General features: G+C 39.3%; 1 protein-coding gene across 3 annotated transcripts in view; it reads right to left on the bottom strand.

The window, feature by feature from the left end:
* The window catches only part of ABCB1 (ATP binding cassette subfamily B member 1), a 100,160-nt gene extending 74,529 nt beyond the window's left edge, over positions 1 to 25,631 (bottom strand). For 2 of the 3 annotated variants that reach the window (XM_005282428.4, XM_065586946.1), the window contains exons 1-4: positions 9,172 to 9,310; positions 8,509 to 8,606; positions 4,901 to 4,952; positions 1,403 to 1,550 (exon numbers count right to left, since the gene is read on the bottom strand). In XM_005282428.4, the coding sequence (XP_005282485.2) occupies positions 1,403 to 1,550; positions 4,901 to 4,952; positions 8,509 to 8,606; positions 9,172 to 9,174 (301 nt within the window). In that variant the 5' untranslated portion in view covers positions 9,175 to 9,310. Of the gene's footprint in view, positions 1 to 1,402; positions 1,551 to 4,900; positions 4,953 to 8,508; positions 8,607 to 9,171; positions 9,311 to 25,501 lie in introns of those variants that run through there. The other variant, XM_065586947.1, reaches the window with a different exon arrangement.

The raw sequence follows: 25,631 nt of genomic DNA on the forward strand, positions 1-25,631 counted from the left end.
TGGCTTTGTATGCCCTCTCTGTAGCAATGGGGGGCTGTCAGCCATCCCAAGGTCTAGTCCCACAGATCTTATAAGCCACCTCTTACACTTCAGTGTAAGAGCATCCAACCCTCTGTGACTTAACTATCTGCCTGTAAAGGCAGAAGAATAGTTCTAAACAAATAATGAGAGAGAGAACATAAGTCTTGGGAGAAGTTTAGGAAATTCTAAGTGCAGGTAAAGTCAGTAGTCTAGTCACCCCCTAGTGAAGGCTAGGTGAAATAAGTGAAGATTTCCAGAAAGACTGAAAAGGGATTCAAAGTAAATTAATAAGATCTAACTGGGGCTAGCAGGAGGAGATTAGATGTTTTTAGCTGAATCGTCTACAGGACTCTGATCAGAACGAATAGAGGACATAGAAGAGATCGATGGGAAAAAAAACACAAGCATCTGTCAAGTTTTCTCCCTTAGACCAATATAAAAGGCATTTTTCTGTTCTCATAAGAGGTACAATAATTATAGGAGAGAAGGAGCCTCTTCTTTTATTTCCTGAAAACCTTTCTCATTATGTGAACATGAATGGACTTCAGTCTCAGCACTTCGTATTTAAGTGCACTGAAGGTGTGTTCTCTGTAATCAATTAATTTTGTTCCAGGGGGAACCCCCGCCACATATTTAAACCAGGGTGCTTCTTTTTCTATCAAAGATATTAGGGACTAAGATTTTCTTTGTCCCTCAAAGGAAAGTGATAGGAGCTCATGCCTGGAGAATTGAACCTCACATTGTAAAGTCTCTGGGGCAGAGACTCTGTCCTTTTGTTTGTCTGTAACTGCATGAAAATTTATATTTCAATATTAACATATTTATATTTAATAAATAAATAGCATTACGAGTATCATGCTTACCTGGGTTGCCGTTACTGGGTAAGACTAATACATGATTTAATCATTTATTTATGAATATCTCTGTAATTATTGTGACTTTCAAACTGCCTCTTATTTTTGAGATATTGTATATGTATTTTGCCTGTTCTCTTTTTCATATACCTCATCTCACAATTGCACATTCATCCCCTTTTTCTTCCCTCAACTGCACATTCAGTGTCACAGGACATTTCCATTTCTGTGACATTTCAAAAGAAGTACCAGCTCTGCAGAAATCAGTATAACAGTTAATGGGTGCTTTTAATATTTTAGGAAGGCCTGGAAACAGGGTACAAAATTAACCTCTGGTATATCTCCTCTGTAATAAATGGGCCACAGATTAATTTGGCTCAGCCATTAGGAGCAAACTGACTCCATTGGATTCATTATCCAGAGGATAAGCTGCCATTCCTTCCTGTTTTTATTGTAATGCAGACAATTATTCTCTCCATACAAGCTGTATTCTAATGTCACCAATTAAAAACGAGGACAGTTCTTACCTGGATTAGATATGTTTCCTGGATTAACAAAGCTATCTGTCATATCTCCAAAGATTATCATCATGATTGGGAGAGCTGCACCATGAAGGATTGCCATGGCAGAGCCAAGAACCATTAGTAATTTATCCAACCAATCAGAGTACTGAAACTGAAAATGGGAACACCTTCATGTGAAAATGGGAACACCTTCATTCCTGAAAATTTCTCTAATTTCATGCATTAAAAAGGGCTAGCACAACATTAGGGATGCACAGTTAAGATAACAAAAAGTCATAAAAGCTTAAGTCTTGTATACGCACAGTTTTTATAACATTCCACTCTATCGGATTAAAATTTAAATTGACAAAAATAATTTAAAGTTATAGAAATAAGCCATACTGATATAAGCATCTTTATACTTAGGGCCCTACCAAATTCACAGTCCATTTTGGTCAATTTCATGATCATAGGATTTTAAAAATCATAAATTTCATGATTTAAGCTATTTAAATCTGAAATGTCACAGTGTTGTAATTGTAGGGGTCCTGACCCTAAAAAAGTTGTGGGAAGGGGGTCACAAGGTTATTGTAGGAGGGGTTGTGGTACTGTTACTCTTACTTCTGGCTGCTGCTGCTGGCAGTGGTGCTGCCTTCAGAGGTGGGCAGTTGGAGAGTGGCGGCTGCTGGTCAGGATCCCAGGTCTGAAGGCAGAGCCGCCACTAGCAGCAGCGCAGACATAAGGATGGCATCGTATGGTATTGCCACCCTTACTTCTGCACTGCTGCTGCCTGCAGAGCTGGGCCCCCAGTCAGCAGCCGCCACTCTCCAGCTGCCCGGCTCTGAAGGCAGCAGCACAGAAGTAAGGGTGGCATGGTATGGTATTACCACCCTTACTTTTGCACTGCTGTTGGTGGGACGCTGCCTTCAGAGCTGGGTGCCCAGCCAACAGCTGCCACTCTCCAGCCACCCAGCTCTGAAGGCAGCGCAGAAGTAAGGGTGGCAATACCGCAACCCCCCTAAAATACCCTTGTGAACCCACAACCGTCTGTTGTGTCAGGATCTTGTGTCAGGATCCCCAATTTGAGAAACACTGGTCTCCTCCCGTGAAATCTGAATAGTATAGGGTAAAAGCACCCAAAACACTAGATTTCACTGTGGGGGGATCAGATTTCATGGTCCATGATGTGTTTTTCATGGCCGTGAATTTGGTAGGGCCCTACTTATACTGGTATAACTTATACTGGTATAACTGTGTTCATGCTAGGGGGTTGTAGCACTTGAGCTACACCAGTTTCTAAATCAGTATAATGAAAGCAATAATAAACTATGTATAGAGCATCCCTTACGAATTTTACTATATGAAGTCCTCATGAGATACTTGCAATACAAATTTCAGTGTGACGCTAAGAAAAAAAGTATTTCCTGATGTATTATAGGCATTATCAAAAGCACATTTACTTCATTCAACTTTGGGTCAGGCTCTACATGTAAGAAGAGCACTAGGTCTGATTCTCCATGCCACTCCACTTCAGTAACAACACTGGAGTCACTGGAATTGTACTGGTGTAACAAAGTGAAGAAGCACGCTCATTATTCATTCTGCACCTTGAGCTAGAGATTCATTAATATGATTGCATATATCATATTAGTATGCATCATCCAATTAAAATGAACAAGATGTCTAGTGGGATTTTGTGCAGCTAGAATAATACTGAATAATATTAAGTAGTATCTACTGCACAGAATATTTCCTATTTAGAATAGTGTGGTTCTTGATAGAGACAATTTTGCCCTTAAACTGCTACTGAAATTAGACCTTGAGGACAAAATTTGGCCAGCATTTTGCAATATAAAGAGAAACATTCTCTCTGGTATTTGAGCTCTCGGTGTAATTTAGCTATCTTGTTAAAATAATTAATTAAAAATTATGCTGAATACGGGAGCTGACAAGAACCCACAAAAATCAGCAAATCCAGAGTGAAGGGTATAAGAGTCCTTTTATCTAAAAGCCAAAAATGAGAGAAAATCATACTTCATCTTTTGTTTTTAATTTAATCACAAAATGCCTAGATATTGCAACTTATACATAGTAGAAGGGAGATCATAGAAAAGTTTGTAGTTGCTTCAGGATGCTCATAAGCCACTTATTGAACATTAATGCAATACCTCTGTGGACTTTCCGATGAATCTCTGCTATTGTTCATGGATGCCAACATTTGTTACCCTATTAGAGTCTAAACAGTAGTCATTAACATTAACATACCACATGCACAAAACATATCTAATATACCTAAGCACAAAAGAATAAGTTAAAATCAAAGATTTTATCCTGGTTGAAGTCACCAGTATAAAAATCTCTCTGTTATTAAGGGGTTGTCTATACTTATGCCAGGTGTATACTAGAAAAAGTTTGCTGGTATAACTTTACTGGCAAACCCTCCTACTGTAAACACAGCTTATATTATCAAAAAAAGTGCTTTTGTTGATATCGTTTATACCAGTTCTCCAAGTGAAATAAGCTCTCACAGCAAAAGCACTTTAATGCCAGTATAACTGCATCTACAGTACAACTTTTACTGATATGGAAATATCACAAAAATCATACCCCAACTGACATTACTATACCAGTAAAAGTTTTTAGTGTAGGCCTGTCCTCAAAGGTTTTGCCACTTTAACTATACCAGTGTAGTTAAAGCAGCAAAAAAAACCCCACAGTTATACTGGTATTAGGCCATACAGCAAGTGTGAAAAATCGGGACAGGAGGTGGGGGTAATAGGAGCCTATATAAGAAAAAGCCCCAAATATCGAGACTGTCTCTATAAAATCGGGACATCTGGTCACCCTAACTGGTATTAAAATGTTTACACTGGTATAGCTTATTGTAGTTCAGAAACCAAATTAAGCTATACTAGTATAAGGCACCTTTATATTGGTATAACTGTATCCACACTAGTGTTTTTACTGATATAACTTTGTTGGTAAAGTATAATACCCCTAACTGACATAGTAATGCAGGTAAAACTTTTAAGGCCAGGTCTACACTACAAACTTTTGTCAGCATAGCTATGTTGGTCGGTGTCATAGGTGCTGGAACTAGGAGTGCTGGGGGGTGCTGCTGCATCCCCTGGCTTGAAGTGATTTGCATTATATACAGGGTTTACAGTATGGTTCAATAGCTCTCAGCACCCACACTGTACAAATTGTTCCAGTACCCTTGGTCAGGCTGTGAAGTGGTGTGGGTCCCTGACTAACACAGGTCTGCCAGCAAAATCTCCTAGGTAGATGCAGTTATACCGGTAAAATTACACTTTTGCCAGTACAGCTTACTTTACTTGTGGGGGAGGGATGTGTGTGGAATACGCTATACAGGCAAAAGCACAGTTTGGCTGGTATAAACTGTATCCACACAGGTATACCAGAAATGTAGATCAGGCCTTATCAGTAAGACTTGAAACATTAAAAAACATTGTTTAAAGTTCATTATTAAACTTTAATAGATATATATAGCATATATCTTACCATTGTTAATGGGCTGACCACATTAGGTTTCTTTGGCTTCTTCTCGTCCTCACTGTTGAATATGAATGATTGTTTTAATGTATTGTAAAAGAGAAAATATTTAACTGCAACTCTAACATTTAAAGTAGTAATACAGTTAAATCTAAACAAAATTAAACAAGAATGTAAGAGATATAAGAACATAAAATGAAGATGATTTGCAGATTAGTCTTAGTTTATTTCTGGAAATATTGTCCGCAATGTGTTTAAGAAATCTCCAAGTATATTAAAGAACATCAACATGGTACTTCTCCAAAAGTTCACTTGAAAGGAAATTAACATTTTTGGTTAATCTGCTAGATTACAGAAACTCACTAATAGTAGCTCCTGGTAATCTTTTGAAATAGATTGGCTAGTCTATGTATCTTGATTTTTTACTGAATCCCTACTTTTGGCAAACATGTAGATTATGGTCACTCCAAGATGACCCAAAGGTGAGAGTATTGTAGAGATCAAAAAAGAGTTTAAGACTCAGTCCACAAACTGGGCCATACAGAAGAATCTTTATGCCTATGTGGAGCCCCATTCACTTCAGTATGACTCTATCGGTGTAAGGGTCCTCCTGCATAGATCAGTTTGCAGGATTTGAGGCCTGGTTTCTAAGAAAGCAAGGTGTTGAGTAGAATCTGTTATCAAGGCAAGGAAAAGACTATCGGGGGGGGGGGAATTAAAAGTTGGAGGGGAAAAGTTTAACCTATTGTGATGGTCACATATTTAGTACAACCTAATGGAAAAGTATATGGACACAAACACAGAAAAAACGTGCACAGTTTGCAGGGAAGTTTCCCTCTCGCGGTCCCTTCCAGTCCTAGACGTCTATGATCGTAACTTATCTGGAGTTATTTCACTTTTAACATTATTACAACACAATCTGGTGTCCATGAGGTATTATACTGGTCATTCACTCCAGAAACTCCAGCTGTAGTTATTTTATGCAATAAAGTGAGAAATCCACACTTAGTCCCAATCATGCAATCAGATCTGTGCAAGCTGTACTGACACAGTGACAAAACACCAAAAGCTGCTACAGCTTTGTCTACAGTAGCACTCCCACTGGTGCATCATAGCACCAGCAGGAAAAATTTTTCTAAAATTCCTTAGTGTAGATAAGGTTTTATTACAGTTTTATAGTGTTATAATAATGACGTGATACAATCATGAGTTACAGTACCAAGGTCCATATCCCAAATAAATTGTTGCAGCTTTCTCGCCAGATGTAAATAAAAGAAAGATGATCATACTTGTGCAATGCAGCTAACAACACTTGCAGATCACGCAGTAACAATAGCTTATGAACTCCTCCTACACATCGTAGGCACATTCCTCAATTAAAGCCTCACCATATCTTTCCTTTAATAAATACTTCTAAAATTAGAAAAATGTATATAGCCATTGAACACTGAGACCTAATTAATATCTGGTTGAAAATATGACAAATAGTTCCAGCATTATACAGCTTTGTATTAGTTTGTCTTTTCCTGAGGGATGGTCTAAACTAAAAAGTTAGGTTGGCTTAGCTACGTCACTCAGGGTTATGAAAAAATTCACATCCTGTATGACATAATTAAGCTGACTTAAGTCCCTAGACACCAGTAGGTCGACAGAAGAATTCTTCTATCAACCTAGCTGCCTCCTCTTGGAGTGGTGGATTTACTATGGTGACAGAAAAAATCCTTCCATTGCTGTAGTAAGTGTCTGAGTTACATCACGTTCCAATGCAAATTAAACTGGGGATGTTAGTAGATATTGCCTTCTTTGCAACAGTAAACAGAGTATAAAGTAATCCATTGTTGTATGCAGTGTAGTTGTAGCCATGTAGGTACCAGATATTAGAAAAACAAGATGGATGAGGTACCTTTCCCAAACCTGAAGAAGGGCTCTCTGTGGCTCGAAAGCTTCTCTCTCCCACCAACAGAAGTTGGTCCAATAAAAGATATTACTCTCACCCACCTTGTCTCTATAAAATCATCCATCAAGGACAAAACTGGGGGTGGAGGGGAGAAAATTTTAGCTGACAATCCTCATATCTTGTGGTTACCATATAATCAGAATTGTGACAGTTTTTTCTCTCAGTGTTACTGACTTCTTAGAATGTATCACTCAGTAAGTACTAATGCTAATGAATGACTGGATACCCATTTTCAGAACTCAAGGAGAGCAACAAAGTACTATAAAGTTTTAGGGGCTGTCTTCATCCAATGTAGTCAGGAAATGTGCTTTCTTAGTGTGAAATAGTAAGAAGATGAACTCCAGTGATATGATTCTTTCTCTTTGTATGGTCAGTGATCCATTCTGGAATCCTCCACCAAAGAATCCAAGAAAAGGCCCATACCTCTCTAGAGATTTTGCTGAAAAAAATCCCACACTTTGCAGCCAAAGCCTATTAGACTCATTTAGATGTTACGACAGCAAAGGCAGAAAGTCAAAGTATTTAATGGATTTTGCAGGAAAGCTATAGGCTCAGGGATGCCCAGGAAGGTCCAGATGAAAGATCAAATACCGATGATTTTTTCCCCTTTAACATTGGTAGTGGTGATCCTAGGTTTTATGTAGCACTTTGCAAAGTAACAGTTGCACACACCCATATCAGGCTCACCTGTAACAAAGCACTTCTCTCCAGCTTGTGCCATGAAACCTCCTGATTCTCAGAATCTCCCTTCAGGCTGTACTCAACCCCCTACCTCTAACATATTTATGGGGATTCATGTCTTCTGGTGATCCTGTTATATGGCATGGGAAGCCATGAGTTGAGGCACTGTGCAATTTTCTAAACAGGGAGGAGGACAGAACTCACAGAATCCATTCCTGCCACAGTTCACTACTATATGAGATAGATGGATGAAGTAGCAGGAATGGTATTCAGGGTATATAAAACTGTCTTTGACCCTGGTGTACATCTACATTACCAGCGTGGCTTTATCCATTGCTGTAGTAAATCCATGCCCTCAAAAGGCGGTAGCTAGTTTGACAGAAGAATGCTTCTGTCAACCTAGCAGTGTCTACACTGGGGCTTAGGCTGCTTAACTATGTTTCTCAGGGGTGTGAATTTTTCACACCTTTTAGCAACATAACTAGGACGACCTAAGTTTTAGGAGTAGACCAGGCCTTAGTCACCCCTACTAAAAAGCTATAATACCTACTTAACTTTTGGGCATATGTGCTTTAGCTGTCCATTATCTATTCCAGCTTCAGTTCTAGCACTATTTTAGATATGCCTTTTAATGAAGTATAATGAATATAACTGCCACTTCCTCTTTATGGGAAAGAACAAGGAGCAAGATGGCAGAATTTTCTGTCTCTATCCCATTGCCCCAGTGAATGGCTCAGCCAGTGTTGCTGGCCCAAGACTGCTAGTTGGACAGACCTTCTCTGACCTGATGAATTCAATAGGAGCCAAATAAGTTGCTAAATATTTTATTTATATTTGAAAGATAGTAGATTTCAAAAGAATTTTGTACATGGGAAAAGTATGTAATTGATGTAAAATGTATTTCAAGGTAAAATCTGAACTTAAATATTTAAAAATGTTAACTTGCTAAAAATATTTTAAAATAGATTAAAATATTTACCATTTGTCTTTGGATTCACAATCCTGGTCTGGTACAGCAGCATCACCAGCTCTTCCATTCGCATCAGACATTTTTTCATTTTCAGACCCCACTTTAATCTATTTAGGAAATGAAGCATCACAGAAAACTGTAGTTATAAGTCAGCACTTAATTGAGAGAACATACAGCTATTAAGCTCAGGACAAATATGTTGATGACATTTTATTTGAAACTGGCATCATATTCTGCCTTCAGTTTTTAAGCTTCTTTTATCTTCAGAACCCATGTTAATTTATTTAGGAAATGAAGCATCTCAGAAAATTTAATTATAAGCTAGCATTTAACTGAGAGAACATACAGCTATTAAGCTCAGGATAAATATCTAGGTGACATTTTGTTTAAAACCAGGATCATATTCTGCCTTCAGTATTTCAGCAGAACTCCCCATGGAAATCAATACATTTGCTTATGTGTGTATACACATGCATTTCTATTTGCATAATCCTTCTGAGTCTATCATTTCAAAGCATTTATTTTTTTCTGTAATTTATCAGTTATAAAACAAACAGCAATATGATGTGTTTATTTAAAGGAGCCTGCAGTTACTTTGGATTTTTTTCTCTTTTTACATATTGTTGAATTTTGTTAAATATCTCTCGTATAAAAATAAATGTACTGACTTACCATGAGAATTGTTCTTAGTTACCCTTTCCTTCTCCTTTTCTGGAAGGCTATAAAGCAATTGACAGATCTACTGTGGTTAGGGACATATGATGGGGCTGGACTTTACTCCTCCTGATTAAAATGTAATGATGAAAAAGCTTTCAATAGCTGATGTTTGCCAGGTTTTACCACTCCCTTTGGACCTTGCCTAGCCCCATGAGGTAAATGTGTGTGTGCTCTTAACTCCGCCTTCCCAAAGGAGAATGTTTAACAAAGTCTTGAATGAACTACTGGGTTACTGTCATTCATGTAAACAGCTCTGAAAAATCCCCTAATATCCCACCCTAAAGAAAATCCTTGCTATTTACTGAGGACTTTATTAGCCTGTTAATTCTCAGGATTGCTTCCCCACTGTGTTAGGGATGGAGCAGAATAGCACTGCTCCAAGAGATGCTCCAGGAGAAATTCCTCCTTAGTGGGAGTGAACGCACTATAACAGCCTGAACCACGGTAGGTAGGAGAGACAGGATTAGTACCCTACCTCGTCCCTGCCCCCATTAGGGTGGTTTGCACCAGAAGGCACAGTTCTTTTGCACTAAGGAGCATATCCTCCCTTGCCTGAGTACTCACACATCAGCAGAGCATGGTCTGGTCCAAATGAGGAAGTCCAGCAGAGATACTTTGTGAGACACTGGATCACACAGCTAAATCACTTAATCTAGTTTAATTCATGATATAGCCTCCTCCAATTTGCTCATTTCGAAGCCTAGAATGAATAATCTGAATAACCATAGCATCCTGGCTGCTTTCATTTTAGAGTTTGATTTGTTACTTCAACAGCTCTACAACTTCTTTGTAGATTTGTGGCTCTCTAGTCCCCAACTATGAAAGGACTTTTTCAGAGGGAAGTATTTACCTTGAGGTTTCCTAAAATTAATGTATATTATATATGGACTTGAGTGTTAAAAAGAAATCCTAACAAAATCAGTTAGGTTTAAAATTCTATGCTTTCAAATGTCTTTTATTTTTGAAAGCTTGGAAAGACAGTATACATAATTGAATTAGCATGTTCAGAGTAAAAGACTAAGGCCATGTCTACAGTACAAACTTTAGTTGACACAAGTTAGCCCCATGGTTAGTATATTGTGCATATTTGGCTGCTTGCATTATTGCTGCACTCACTCACCCGGGGGTGAAAGTAACTTAAAAGTCTTATTGGTACAGGGGCCTCGCTCCAGCGGGGCCTTGAGCAAAAGGGGCAAGGCTGGGGGTCAGCTTCCCCCAGCCAGCACTTCCATGCTGCCCAGCTTGCGCAGCCTGGGGCTCCAGTGGCAGTAGCAGAAGTGGCGGCCGGGAGCCCCGGGCCCTTTTAAATCACCAGGCCTCAGGCAGCTGCCCCTTTTGCCCTCCTCCTCCCCCTCGGCAGCCCTGGGACGCTACCAGCAGGGCCACCAATGGGGGGCGGGGGCAAAAGGGACAGCGCGGCAGGGCTTTAACGTCGGTTCTGTACGGGCCCGTACCGGAGGCCACTTCTTACCAGTATGCTGTGTACCAGTCCATACCAGCCCACTTTCAACTCTGCACTCACCACAAGTGATTGTGTTGATGCACAGTGCAGTGCTCAATGGGTAGTTATCCCGTGTGCCATTCACCAGTGGCCTGAGCAATGCCTTCTGGGAAATTTTTACAAGACATTGTGGGGTGGAAACAGGTTGTGCAGGCGTGACTGTGGCAACTTTCTCCATCCCATATTGCCATCCATATCTCATAATTTTTGCACTTTTTTAAAGTCCCACAAACCCATATAGTACCTTTTACTGTCACGATCTGACAGAATCATGGAATTCACAGAGCTCTGCGCTATTGTGATGAATGTTGCAAACACACCCTCTGGTATTTACAGAGCCACAGGAAGTACTGCAACCACTGGTGACATGACAATTTTTTGAGGACAGATTTCTAAGATACATAGCAAAAAAAAAAAAAAAAAGTGGGGTTGTTGGCGCTTAGCCCAACCTCAAGTTAGCAGGACAAAGTTATCAACTTTTCATTGTTTTACTTGAACAAGGAGAAGTAGCAGTACAACAAATGGATGAAGAAAGTTGTCTGGTGGGAACTTGATACCTTGCTTCCAGCTCCCATTGTGTAACTCCTGTGTGCCTCACAATGCATTATGAACATTTTCCAAAAGGCATTGACCTGCAGGGTAGTGCATGTCAGGGAAAGTGTGGGACCCTTAATGAATGGGGGAGGCAACCTAGTGACAGATAATGTGGAAAAAGCTGAAGTACTCAAGACTTTTTTTGCCTCGGTCTTCACAGACAAGGTCAGCTCCCAGACTGCTGTCCTGGGCAACACAGTACGGGGAGGAGGTGAGCAGTGTGAAATGCCCTCAGTGGTGAAAGAACAGATTAAGGACTATTTAGAAAAGCTGGACATGCACAAGTTCATGGGTCCAGATCTAATGGATCGGAAGGTGCTGAGGGAATTGGCTGATGTGATTGCAGAGCCATTGGCCATTATCTTTGAAAACTTGTGGTGATTGGGGGAGGTCCCGGATGATTGGAAAAAGGCAAACAGAAGCGTAGTGAGCGCCCTCTATACCCTCCGACTGGAGGGGGGCCCGCAAGGAAGGGGGCCCCTAAAAGTGGCAAAAAAATGTAAGGTATAACTAGGTAAGTGACATTTATTGACGCTATTGCACAATCCATGTCGGTTTTACTGACAAAACCGTGAAGTCATTATGATACATCATAATGCTATTGGCTACATCAGTTGTCTGTCGGTCAGTTTCGAATTTTAGTTGGACCCATTCAAAGAATGTGTATTTGCGTTCATAATGGTGGTCGGCGGATAAATGTTATTAATTTAGTTGTTTAATTTTTTATCGTTTGAAACTATTCGTTTCCAACGCAGAAGCGTGCTTTGTGATGTTTAAGAGAACGTATAAGAGTGGAGCTAGTAAATGAAAGGCAGCAAAAGATGCTGAGAAGTAACTTGAGAAAATTCCAAAGTTGTCAACGTATTTTGCGCTGCAATCCAACGTACAGGTACAGGCACATGAAACGGACAGCGCTAGCAGCGACGAATCGTATCCAGAAGTATCCAGAAGGTACATCTATTGACCAACTCGAATTGCAGGCTTTTCTGAAAGAAAGAGATTTCTGGAGAAATGTTGTCAAACACATGGTTGATGTCGTTATTTTCTTGTCTGAAAGAAACGTGGCATTTCGAGGAAGTAATGAAAAGCTCGGCGATCCTTCGAATGGCAACTTTTTGGGACTGTTTGAATTGCTTGCAAAGTATGATACTGTCCTCAGCGAACTTTTACAGAGGATTAAGAAGGCACAGACACATGTTCAGTACCTCAGTCCACAGATCCAAAACGAGCTGATTCAACTTGTTGCCAGTAACATTCAAGAGGCCAACATAGCGCAGCTTAAAAAAGCAAAATATTATTCAGTTATTTTGGACTGTACTCCCAACATGTCACATGAAGAACAGATGTGTGTGGTGTTATGCTTTGTTGAATGCAACGGTGAAGATGGTGTCAATATTCGTGAAGCGTTTGTTGGTTTTCTTAATGTTCATGATACAACTGGCGAGGGCTTATTGGAAGCGTTTCTTGAAAAGGCAAACAACTTAGGAATAGACATTGCTGACATAACAAGCCAAGCTTATGATAACGGCACAAATATGAGAGGAAAGAATAAAGGAGTTCAAGCGCGCATGCTAGAAATAAATGACCGTGCCTTGTATGTACCATGTGGAGCTCACACTTGGAATCTTGTGATCTCAGAAATATGCCGTTGACTTTTTCGGTCTGATTAACAGAATATACGTTATCTTTTCTTCTTCATCTTCACGTTGGGATATACTTCAGGAACATATGCCAATATATGTTAAAGCGTTATCGGACACTCGTTGGGAGTCGAGAATTGATGCTGTGAAGCCATTGCGTTATCACCTTGAAGAATTGTGCAATGCTTTGTCATCTTTGCGAGAATATGCGCTCAAAAAGAAAAATGGCAATACAGCAACAGAAGCTGGTGTGCTTTTAGACCATGTTACTACGTGGCCTTTTGTTCTGACTGTGTATACGTGGTACGAAATACTATTTCATGTCAATAAAACCAGCAAATTAATTCAGTCACCAGATGTGTCAATTGACGTACTGCAGGCAGAAGTCGGTGCTACAAAGAAGTTTTTGGAAGACTATCAAAATACAGGATATATCTCTGTGGTCACAAATGCATGTGAAATAGCAGAGCATATGGGTATTGAGCAGGTGTTTCCAGAAACCAGGGTGCGACGTAAGAAGAGAATGTTTGATTACGAATGTGCTGATGATTCGAGTCATCTTTCTGCCGAAGAAAAATTCAAATCACAGTTCTTTCTTGTTCTCACTGATCAGGCCATATCTTCTGTTTCGTCGCGATTTGGCCAAATTGTGGAGCGGTATAAGTTTTTTGGATTTCTGTACAACGCTAACAGCCTGAAGCAGTGTCACAGAGAAAATGAACTGGAGAATCACAGCAAAAATTTTGAAAGAAAAATGGGAGACATTGATGCCAATGAACTCATAATGGAATTGAATCGTTTTATTTATGTCATCGAGAAAGAGAGAGGACTTGTCACGGCAAACAATTTTTTAATGTACGTATACAAGAACAGCCTTCAGGAGATATATCTGAATCTTTGCATTTGCATCAGAATTCTTCTGACCACACCAGTTACTGTCGCTGGTGCTGAAAGGAGCTTCAGCAGAATGAAACTGATCAGGAATATCCTGCGCTCAACCATGACAGATGACAGGCTTTCTGCACTTGCAGTTATCTCAATCGAAAACAAGATTGCCAGATCTCTGGACTATGATGCATTGATTAACCAATTTGCGGAGAACAAGGCTCGAAAGAAGCGCTTTGCGTAAATACGGAATACATGTACACTGTAGGCCTATGTATACATAATATGAACCCTGTATATTGTATAAAATAAATACCGCATTCCAGTTTCTGCATTGTAAGGGGCCCCGCCCAGACAAATGTTCGTAGAGGGCCACGTTCTTTGTTGCTATGGCCCTGAAGGCAAATATAGTGACCATCTTTAAAAAAGGGAAGAAGAACCACCTGGGGAACTACAGACCAGTCAGTCTCACCTCAGTCCCTGGAAAAATTATGGAACAGATCCTCAAGGAAACCATTTTGAAGCACTTGGAGGAGAGGAAGGTGATCAGGAACAGTCAACATGGATTCACCAAGGACAATTCATGCCTGACCAACCTGATCGTCTTCTATGATGAGATAACTGGCTCTGTGGATATGGGGAAAGCGCTGGACATGATATATCTTGACTTTAGCGAAGCTTTTGATATGGTCTCCCACAGCATTCTTGCCAGCAAGTTAAAAAAGTATGGATTGGATGAATGGACTATAAGGTGGATAGAAAGCTGGCTAGGTTGTCGGGCTCAATGGATAGTGATCAATGGCTCGATATCTAGTTGGCAGCTGGTATCAAGTGGAGTACCCCAGGGGTCAGTCCTGGGGCCGGTTTTGTTCAACATCTTTATTTATGATCTGGATGATGGGATGGATTGCACTCTCAGCAAGTTCACAGATGACACTAAGCTGGGGGAAGAGGTAGATACACTAGAGGGTAGGGATAGGGTCCAGAGTGACCAAGACAAATTAGAGGATTGGGCCAAAAGAAATCTGATGAGTTTCAATAAGTTCTGCACTTAGGATGGAAGAATCCCATGCACCGCTACAGGCTGGACACCGACTGGCTAAGTAGCAGTTCTGCAGAAAAGGACCTGGGTATTGCAGTGGATGAGAAGCTGGATATGAGTCAGCAGTGTGTCCTTGTTGCCAAGAAGGCTAACGGCATATTGGGCTGCATAGTAGGAGCATTGCCAGCAGATTGAGGGAAGTGATTATTCCCCTCTATTCGGCACTGTGAGGCCACACCTGGAGTATTGCATCCAGTTTTGGGCCCCCTACTACAGAAAGGATGTGGACAAATTGGAGAGTCCAGCGGAAGGCAACAAAAATGGTCAGGGGGCTGGGGGACATGAACTGGGCTTGTATAGTCTGCAGAAGAGAAGAGTGAGGGGGATTTGATAGCAGCCTTCAACTACCTGAAGGGGGGGTTCCAAAGAGGATGGAGCTCAGCTGTTCTCAGTGGTGGTAGATGACAGAACAAGGAGCAATGGTCTCAAGTTGCAGTGGCGGAGGTCTAGGTTGGATATTAGGAAACACTAATTCACTAGGAGGGTAGTGAAGCACTGTAATGGGTTACCTAGGGAGGTGATGGAATCTCCATCCTCAGAGGTTTTTAAGACCTGGCTTGACAAAGCCCTGGCTGGGATGATTTAGTTGGTGTTGGTCCTGCTTTGAGCAGAGGGTTGGACTAGATGACCTCCCGAGGTCTCTTCCAACCCTAATCTTCTATGATTCTATGCCACACACTGACACCTATTCGAGATGCACCACATTTTGCATTGACACAATCACTTCTGATGAGTACATGCAGTGCCGATGCAAGCAGCCAAGTATGCACACACATGTGATATAGAACAGGAGTACTTGTGGCACCTTAGAGACTAACAGATTTATTAGACCATAAGCTTTCGTGGACTACAGCCCACTTCTTCGGATGCATATAGACAGAAGTAGGCTGTAGTCCACGAAAGCTTATGCTCTAATAAATCTGTTAGTCTCTAAGGTGCCACAAGTACTCCTGTTCTTTTTGCGGATACAGACTAACACGGCTGCTACTCTGAAATACGTGATATACTAACTGTGGCGGCATGTATAGTGTAGACATGACCTAAGGAATCACCTTAAGCTAAGTCAACATAAGTCACTCTTAACTAAAATAAGGGGGGGGGAGGGTTGCATGAATTAATTAAATCAGTTTCTAAACCAATTTAATTAAATCCATACAAATTGTACCATTTAAGCACAGCCCATAGTAAAAGTTATTGTGAAAACACATTACTCCAGGGAAAGTGCCAAGAGGCGTTGTGCCTCCATGTGCCTCCTGTGTGTGCCGCTTACTACCCCCTGTGTAGCTGGCCAGTCCTGCTGCCTGGAACATAGTGCAGGAACCAAGCCCTGGACATGCAGAGAAATACTGAGAGAACAGTTCTGCTGTCCTTGGAACACAGGCAATATAATTCTGCCTGGCCCTTTCAAGGGAAAGAAATCTCCCTTTACCTATAAATCATTTGTCTCACCTGGGTCATATTTTTAAAGAAAATTTCCCCAGGATAAATTTGTAAACCTTTCCTGGCCTTGATTACACAGTTATTATCCATATTCCCATTATTGTTTAACTGCCCAGATCTAAACAAAATCTGGTACTGAGCCTTGTGTTTCCACCAAGCTTTGCCCCTTCAGCTTCATGTTCCCCCACTTTCCTCATTTCCCAAACTGGGAGAGAGGTTTTCAGTAGACACCTGTGACAGTCTGTCATGACCTTCTTTAAATTTATAACCATTCTTCTTTTGTGGCCATTAACTGAACTTTTTCCTTTATTTTGTCATTATTGCCAATTTCCCTTGTTTTACAAAAAACAACTATCATATAATTGTTCAATATGGTCATGAACCAGATTAGAATCCTTTCTGTCATCGGATATATTAGACATATTTTTTTTCAGGGCTCATGGTGATCAGCTTCCATCTTCCTCTTTAGCAGCTACTTCCTCTTCTGGTATAGTGCTTCAAGAAAAGATTCAAGTTCTGTGGCAAATTCCACAGCCTCTCAGAGTGTTTTTGGTCTCCTTTCATTGACTTTGATCTGCAAGTCCAAGTCCAGCTGAGCATCTATATAATTGGTCCGTCCCCAGTCTATTTTGGAAGGCCTCGTTGGTATCTGGTTGTGCCAGGACTAGCCTCACAGGTCCTCTGGTAGTTCAAGTGGGGTTTCTTCTTTCCCTCTCCTTCTAGCCTTTAGCTGTGCCCTGTTCAGCCCAACCCCTGCCTCGGGCCTACAGGAGAGTTAATCCAGCCCTGCCTGCGGCCCAGGCAACACATATATGTGGCCCACAATAGGTAATCAGTTGAGAACCACTGATATACTGACTCCTCAGCTGCCCCAGAACCTGCATGGTGCATAATAAGCACAAACTTCCTCCAGCGGAAGCCCACTCCCAGCCCATGCAAATGGCAAAGCCCAAAATAAAGCTGAGCTCCAAACACAAGCCCAAAAACCTGCAACCCACAACTCAACAAAATTTAAAGCCATTTTAAAAAATGTAAGCCCAATTCTGCTTATTATATGCTGGCTTTTTATACCTGCCACCCATGCTCCCAAGCCACTACCAGGCCCAAAAAAACTCTCTAGCTTTTTCCAGGGTCACACTGTGTTCACAGGCTCCTGCTTGGCTCCCTTGCCGCTCCCTCACTTTCTGTTCTTGGCTGTGCTCAATTTCTATGTGATCTCTCTTCCCACTCACACATCTCTACACAAAACATGACTCAGCCAAAAGTTCCTGGGCAGGTTCACACACAGCTGGTATCTTCTGGACATATGCTTACAGGTATATTAATTGAAGAATAAATTCACACCTCTCTCAATGGGGTTTAAACTCAACCATAACAAGGTTTCAATAGTATTTACCCTCACAACACCACTGTGAGATACAGACATGCTATTATCCACATTTTGCAGATGGGGAACTGAGGTACAAAGAGGCTGTGACTTTCCCAAAGTCACATAGGAAGCCTGTGATAGAGCAGAGAATTGAATTGAGCTCTCCAAATGCCCAGGTTAGTGTCCAAACCACTGGGTTACCCTTCCTCTGCTGTGAAACAGCTGTGTTCAGCAAAGGCATTCTGGACTAATAAGTCCATACTAGAAGTAGGAATTGCCTTCATCAGTTGCTAGCCCAATTTTCTCCCAAGATTTTTGTACTCTCTGCCATGCTGCTCCGGATGCATGGGAGGAGCTCCCTGTTAAAATTTATGTTAAAATTCATAAATATCCATGACATTCTTCTTCTTAGAATTCACCTGTGCCATGATGACTACAAATTATGTGACAAAGGATAGACAGTTGGTGTGATCTGCCTGCTTTTTATTGTACTAGACATGATCATTTTCCTTTCATAGTTTCATAGAGTTCAGGGCTGGAATGTACCATTAGATCATCTAGTCTGACCTCCTGTACATCACAGGCCATTAAATTTCACTCGGTTACCACTACAGTAAGCCCAAAGACAACTAAACTGTGCCACAGGCAGAGAAGAGACCAAAGTACCACCCATGACTGAGGCCCTTGCAATAGCAGAGAATTGAATAGGTGAGAAATGCCCAAGTGATCCTAGCAGGCATATCACATCCCATGCTACAGAGGAAAGGGAACCCCTCCTTTCCCAACCCCAAATATGGCAATCAGTATGACCTTGTGTGTGAGAGAAAAACATACTATCAAGGCATCTACAAAGAGCACTGATTCTTCCCAGCCCTTGTCCTGTTTGCAGCTGTGGACAATTACTGATCTTTTAGAGGAAAGGAGGAAGAGAGTACTTCAAGCCAATGGTGCATGAGGTGGAAAAAATCCTTCCTGATCCCCACAGGTAACTAACTGAAGACCTGAAGGATGAGAATTGATTATGTCATTATCTTAATGCAGAACTGCAAGTGTTATGAGCAGGTTGAGGGCAATGCAGGCAATCCTGTTCTTCTTATGGTATTTGAAGGAAGGGGATGAACAGGGGGACTCATAGATTCCAAGGCTAGAAGGGACCACTATGACCATATGCTCCCCCTCACTCCCCTACACACAGGCCATAGAATTTCTCCCAGATGCTTGATTAAAGCAGTGGTTCTCAATAAGGGGTACATGTAGCGTGGGGGTACATCAACTCATCTAGATATTTGCCTAGTTTTACAACAGGTGACATAAAAACCACTAACAAAGTCTGTAGAAACAAAAATTTCATACAAAATGAGAAAGTAAGCAATTTTTCAATAATAGTGTGTTGTGACACTTATATTTTTATATCTATTTTGTAAGCAAGTGGTTTTTAAGTGAGGTGAAACTTGAGGTACACAAGACAAATCAGACTCCTGAAAGGGGTACAGTAGTCTGGAAAGGCTGAGAACCACTGGATTAAAGCATATCTTTTAGAAAGCTACCTAGATATCACTGTTCCCTTTTCTCCTTCCCCAACCGTGTGTTTGTAGCCAGATGCTATTTTGGTAATATATTAAAACTGTAACCTCTTTGGAGGAGGACCATCTGTTACCACATGTGTGTAGAGAGCCTAGCACAATAAAGACCCAATCCTTGATTGGGGCCCCTAGGCATTACCTCACTACAAATAATATTAAATAACACAAATAATTATGGAAATAAATTGGAATTCTTAGTTACTACTAATATTATTATTTGTATACAGTAGTGCAGTGAATCTGCATAGTTCTGAGGAATCGGTAATATTTGCCAAACATTAAGCAAGAATCCTTGTCCTGGAAAGTGTTATGCCAGTATCCTGCATGATTTTCCAGGTGACAACTATTCTTTTGTTTATATTGGCAAGTAATGAGACACTTTCATTATAAAGTATTAGTTACAGAGGTTTCAAAATTAATCCTAAAAACTCATTCCAGGCTGAAAATTAATGTACACATGTTAATCCCATAGAACGTTTTCTTCAGCAAAATGTCTCAATTTTATGTGTGTTTTTGACCTCGAAGAATTTTTTTTAATGCTATGGTTCCACTGGATTTATGTAAGTAGTTATAACACTTAAATCTTAACAACCTGCCAGGTGACTGTGAATGCATGTGATCTTCAAACAAATGAATTTACACACACCTGAGAGGGGGAAAAAATGAGAACAAATGAACTGATCTGATCCTTCCTCTGTGTCTGAGATCAATTCACTTATACAAACTTGTAGTTAGATTCTCATAAGAAGGCAAATTATTTAGAAGACATGATATCATGTTATCTGTCATCAGGTACATCTCTGAGTTTAAAGTGTAAAAAAACCAAATCTTTAAAATATTTTGAAATATAAAGCCTCTGATTAGAGTGAAAATTAATTTAGACCAGATCATTTTTCTTAAACAAACAAATTATAAACCAATATATAACAACTACAATCCTACAAAAAGTCTTAGTTTTGGATTGTATATAGGCCCCAATCTAGCCTGAAGTCAGTGGGACTACTTACATACTTAAAATTATGTGTTTAAGTGCTTTGCTGCATAGGTTCTTTAAAGCTAGATCCAAGTCCCACTGAAGTCAATGGGAGACTTTCCATTGACTTCAATGGGAGTAGGATCAGACCTTAAGTTTGGGATGGCCCCCTCACATTCAACTCATTTCTAAAAGATTAATCTTATTATTTACAGTTGCCTTAAAATTCCTAAAATTAATTTGTTCATACATGGAAAATGTAGATTTGCTTCAAATTTTAGATAATCTGCTTAATCCAGACTGTCTGGATTAAAAGAGTTTAAAGTTTCTCACATTCCATTATTTTGGTGTAATGCTTTCTCTTTCCTTTAATAATAATAAATTAGTGAAATACAATAAAACTATCAGAATATCAATTAGAATAGCAATTTCTACTAACTGCTTTGAATAGCATAGCCATAAAGAAAATTGAAGACCAAAATTGAAGACCATTCTAAATAAATTTGATTGAGCCTAATAGTGGAGACTGAACCATTTAAACTAAGATATTTGATATAGAACTTTGGTATAACAGGACATGTGCTGTGGCTGTGCAGAAGGCTAAGAATGAGTTCTTTTCTTTCACCACAGTAGATTTACTTCAAGTTTTAGATAGTCTGGATTAAGCAGACTGTCTCCTCATCTTCTCTGCTAGAGTTTCAGGTGATAATACTCACTGGAAATAGTGAGAGAATTTTGTCTCACAGCTTCTGCTTTGGATCCAGGTCCTTCCTAGCTGGCGCAGGCCAGTGAGAAAGTACTGGGTCCTTTGCTGGTGGGGATTGTCAACACCTCTCTTCGAGCAGGAGGGCTGACTATTGCTTTGAAGTAAGAGTTATTGCTGCCTTTGCCTCTTGACTCAGACCCTGAAACCTAATTTGGACTCTGACCCTTGGTATTGATCCTGGCTTGGAACCTGACTATGCACTCCTCTGCTACTCACAGCCTCAGGTTTGACCCTCCTCTGGCCCTTAGTCCTGACTGCCCTTGTTGGGATCCTGACAATCTAAAGGGAATTCTCAGCTGGCCAGAATATGTCCACTTTGTGCTGTCTGAATACAATACTATATGCTCAAGCTCAACCACAAGATATTGGCCTGATCCAGGAATCACTGGGTGAAATTCTATGCCCTATGTAATGCAGAAAGTCAAACTAGATGATATTAATGATCTGTTCTGGCCTTCAAAATCTTTATCTATGAATGTATTAGACTGGAGAATCCACCCTGGAAATTATGCTTAGCTTCCAGCCTATGAAGGTTGAACAAGAATAAAAAGTTGAAGAATTGTCATTAAATATGATTCTGAATAAACATTTCTTCAGAAAAAAAGGAACTATTTTTGCATAGTCACTATTCAGAGTAGGACTGTACTTTAAATTAGATTCTTAATATTGTTGTAATGTAGGAATTAAAAAAAGGTTTAATTGTAAGTGTGCTTAGGCTTCTCTTATTTTTAGTAGTGTTTCCTTAAATGTTCATCCAATAAGTACTAAAAAGTTCTGTCATCCTAGAATATATGGGGACACACTTAAGTGATTTACATCTTTCTAGGATTTAAAACAGGAAAGCCAGCAGGTACTGTTCATAGAAATGTAGCATGTAACATGTTTGTAGGCATTTCTCTAAAACTCTGAAATGATCTTCTCAAACATTAATTATTTTTATGGTAACTTTTTCATAAAATGTATGTTAGAAAAAAACTAATGAAAGTGATCTTTTACAGTACAAATTGGAAGCAATTCTCCTCATTAAATCAGAAGGAAGAATAAATTTTATTTCCAAATGAATAAACCAAAATCTATTTTTTTTCTGGTTAATGACAATATGTCAGGTTACAGAGTAACATTTATCTTTTTGTGCATTGTTTCTGTACTTAATTAAATAATGAACTTCTATGAACTCAATTCATTTTATAAGAAGTTTATGATAGTACTAAAATAATATGGTACATCAAACTTTGACCTTGAAGTTCATAAAAATATTCAGACTGTCTTGTCTCTCTTTACCACATATGGTATAACAGTAATTCTCTGACTAACATTTATAGTGTACAAAAGAAATTCAATCAATGTATAAAAGTCAGCTGCTCAGCTTCCGCCTACTAACACTGAGTTTCAAACTTAGATTTCTTATTCTTTTATTATAGCTTACAAGGCACTGACTCATTTGATATCCTAGGGGAATTCTTATTCTGCCTAAAAAGTTAGGGTCTGACCTAAATCTGATGGAAATCAATGGGAGGCTTTCCAATGATTTTGATGGGCATTGTATTTTAGGTCCTTATTCAGTTGTGTGGAAATCTATTTTCCTAGCTATCTAATCTTATTATAAATCAAGGTGTTATTGTAACCCACACACTTCCTGGGTGCGGTGTTCTGCCCCATCTAGTGGCACCAAGACCACTTAGCAAGAGAGAGAGAAAATAAGTCTGCTCTATAGCCTTAGCTAACAGCCAGTTAACTTCTAGTTCATGTGGTAGAGGCTCATGCACTAAGCTCCAAAGGTCCCTGGTTCAATTCTGACAACTGGGGTCTGTCACTGTTACATTATCACAATTGCCAACATCGACTCTCATTATCAGAACTATTTTGCAAAAAAAGAAATCTGATGGTCTGGAAATTAATTTGCAAGAAAATAAATCTTTAAATAAAAAGATTCATTTCAAAATTGTACAAATGTTTTTAAGTACAAAAATAGGAGTTCCAGGTACTCTTTTTTTCTCACACACTATATATAAATATACAAATAATGTTTGAGATGGAATTAGCTCATAACTGATCTTGTTTGTCCTGTTGGCTGAAAGAACAGAAAATCACATTACATCTTCTTACCTTTTTAATTAAATGACTAAACTATGCATTCTCAAGTTATAGTTTAAAAAATTAACTTCACAATTTACTATTTAATGAAAAGGTTTTGATGGAATATGAATAATGAAAATGGTGCTGCTTTCTGCACAAGCTGAAAGCCATTATCTTTATGAAACCAAGAGGAATAAACTATTTTTTCCAGTGGGATGAAATAAAATATTACTTTTCCTTTTAATTAGGACTGTCAATTAATCACAGTTAATGTATGCAATTAACGCAAAATAATTTGATAAGATTAAAAAATAGTTGTGAATAATTGTGGTTTTAATCGCACTGTTAACGTATAATAGAATACAATTTAAACATAAATATTTTGGATGTTTTTCTACATTTTCAAATATATTGATTTCGATTACAACACAGAATACAAAGTGTACTGTACTCACTTTATATTTTTATTGCAAATAGTTGCCTTATAAAAAAGATAAATAGTATTTTTCAATTCACCTCATACTAGTAAAAAGCAACAGAGGGTCCTGTGGCACCTTTAAGACTAACAGAAGTATTGGGAGAAGTAAACTTGCATCTGAAGAAGTGAGATTCTTACCCACGAAAGCTTATGCTCCCAATACTTCTGTTAGTCTTAAAGGTGCCACAGGACCCTCTGTTGCTTTTTACAGATTCAGACTAACACGGCTATCCCTCTGATACTCATACTAGTAGTGCAATGCAATATGTTCATCATGAAAGTGCAGCTTACAAATGTAGATTATTACTTTTTATATATCTGCACTCAAAAACAAAACAATGTAAAACTTTAGCACCCCTACAAGTCAAAGCATGAAGAGGCATACAAATGTTTAGCATATCTGGCACATAAATACCTTGCAATGCCAGCTACAACAGTGCTATGGGAACACCTGTTCTCACTTTCAGGTGACATTGTAAATAAGAAGCAAGCAGCATTATGTCCTGTAAATGTAAACAAATTTGTTTGTCTTAGCGATTGGCTGAACAAGAAGTAGGACTGAGTGTTCTTGTCTGAGGTGAATTGAAAAATACTCTCTGTCTCATATTAAATAGCAAAACAGAAATAATTATGGGGTTAGGGTTAAATGTTAAGCTTGATAATGGCATCAGCTCCACCTATAATAGGGTTGCATTTCATCATTTGTCTCTGAGACACTATGTGCTTTGCATATTTTTTCAAAATGCTTCCTTCTGTTTTAGGTTCTGTAAAAGATCCCAGCTGAAGAATGTAAGCCTTATGGGATGGAAAAGGTCAGGTCTACATGTGTAAAATGCCATGTACATTTATAATGCTATTCAAATAATAATTAATCAAATTAAAATAAATAATAGTGTAGGACACCTCTATGATATTCAATACCATGTCTCCCTACAGCATACTTAGTCTTAATTGACTAGTAGGGATTCTGTTAATTTTGTAATCCATTCTTTCCAGGAGCTCTTGCTAAAGCCCTTCAGCACCACTCCTTGATTTTCTTTCTAGTTTAGCAATCTTTTTAGCTGTGATTTAATAATTTCTGCAGACACTTACTGCTTTAATTAATACTAAATCTGGATCCTAATAAACAGTATTTCTCAAGTTTCTGTAAAACCACTGCCAGATTTATTCTTTCAACAACATTCTCAAAGGTATATGAGCTTAAAGCTCCAATGCTTGTCCCACTACCAAGAGAACAAAACAAATCTTAAGATTCCGTGAATTTTCCCCTGACTTTGCAGCTATTAAATCAGAAATACCCATTTTAACTTTAATTTTTCAGCAACGTTAACTGAGAGGCTTATCTTCATGGAGGAATTCAATTTTTCCCCCGATTTCTTTGAGGTCTATCCAAATCTGATATGTTGAATTCAGGAGGTCCTACCTGCATATCATTTGACTTACATAAAAAGTAAAGGTGGGTGGGGTAAATCTTTTATTGGACCAACTTCTACTGCTGAAAGAGACAAACTTCTGAGCTCCAGAGTTCATCTTCACCTCTTTGGAGCTGTCAAGGTTGTATCCCCACTTTGAACTTTAGGGTACAAATGTAGGGGCCTGCATGAAAACTTCTAAGCTTAACTACCAGGAAAACAAGGAAAAATCAATCAGGTTCTTAAAAAGAAGGCTTTTAATTAAAGAAAAAGGTAAAAATCATCTCTGTAAAATCAGTATGGAAATTAACCTTACAGGGTAATCAAACTTAAAGAGCTCAGAGGACTCCCCTCTAGTCTTAGGTTCAAAGTACAGCAAACAAAGATAAACACTCTAGTAAAAGGTACATTTACAAGTTGAGAAAACAAAGGAAAACTAACATGCTTTGCCTGGCTATTTACTTACAAGTTTGAAATAGGAGAGACTTGTTTAGAAAGATGTGAAGAACCTGGATTGATGTCTGGTCCCTTTCAGTCCCGAGAGTGAACACACTCCCAAACAAAGAAGAACAAACAAAAGCCTTCCCCTCCACCCC

Source organism: Chrysemys picta, chromosome 2 (genome assembly GCF_011386835.1).
Source record: "Chrysemys picta bellii isolate R12L10 chromosome 2, ASM1138683v2, whole genome shotgun sequence".
NCBI classification, from domain to species: Eukaryota; Metazoa; Chordata; order Testudines; family Emydidae; genus Chrysemys; species Chrysemys picta.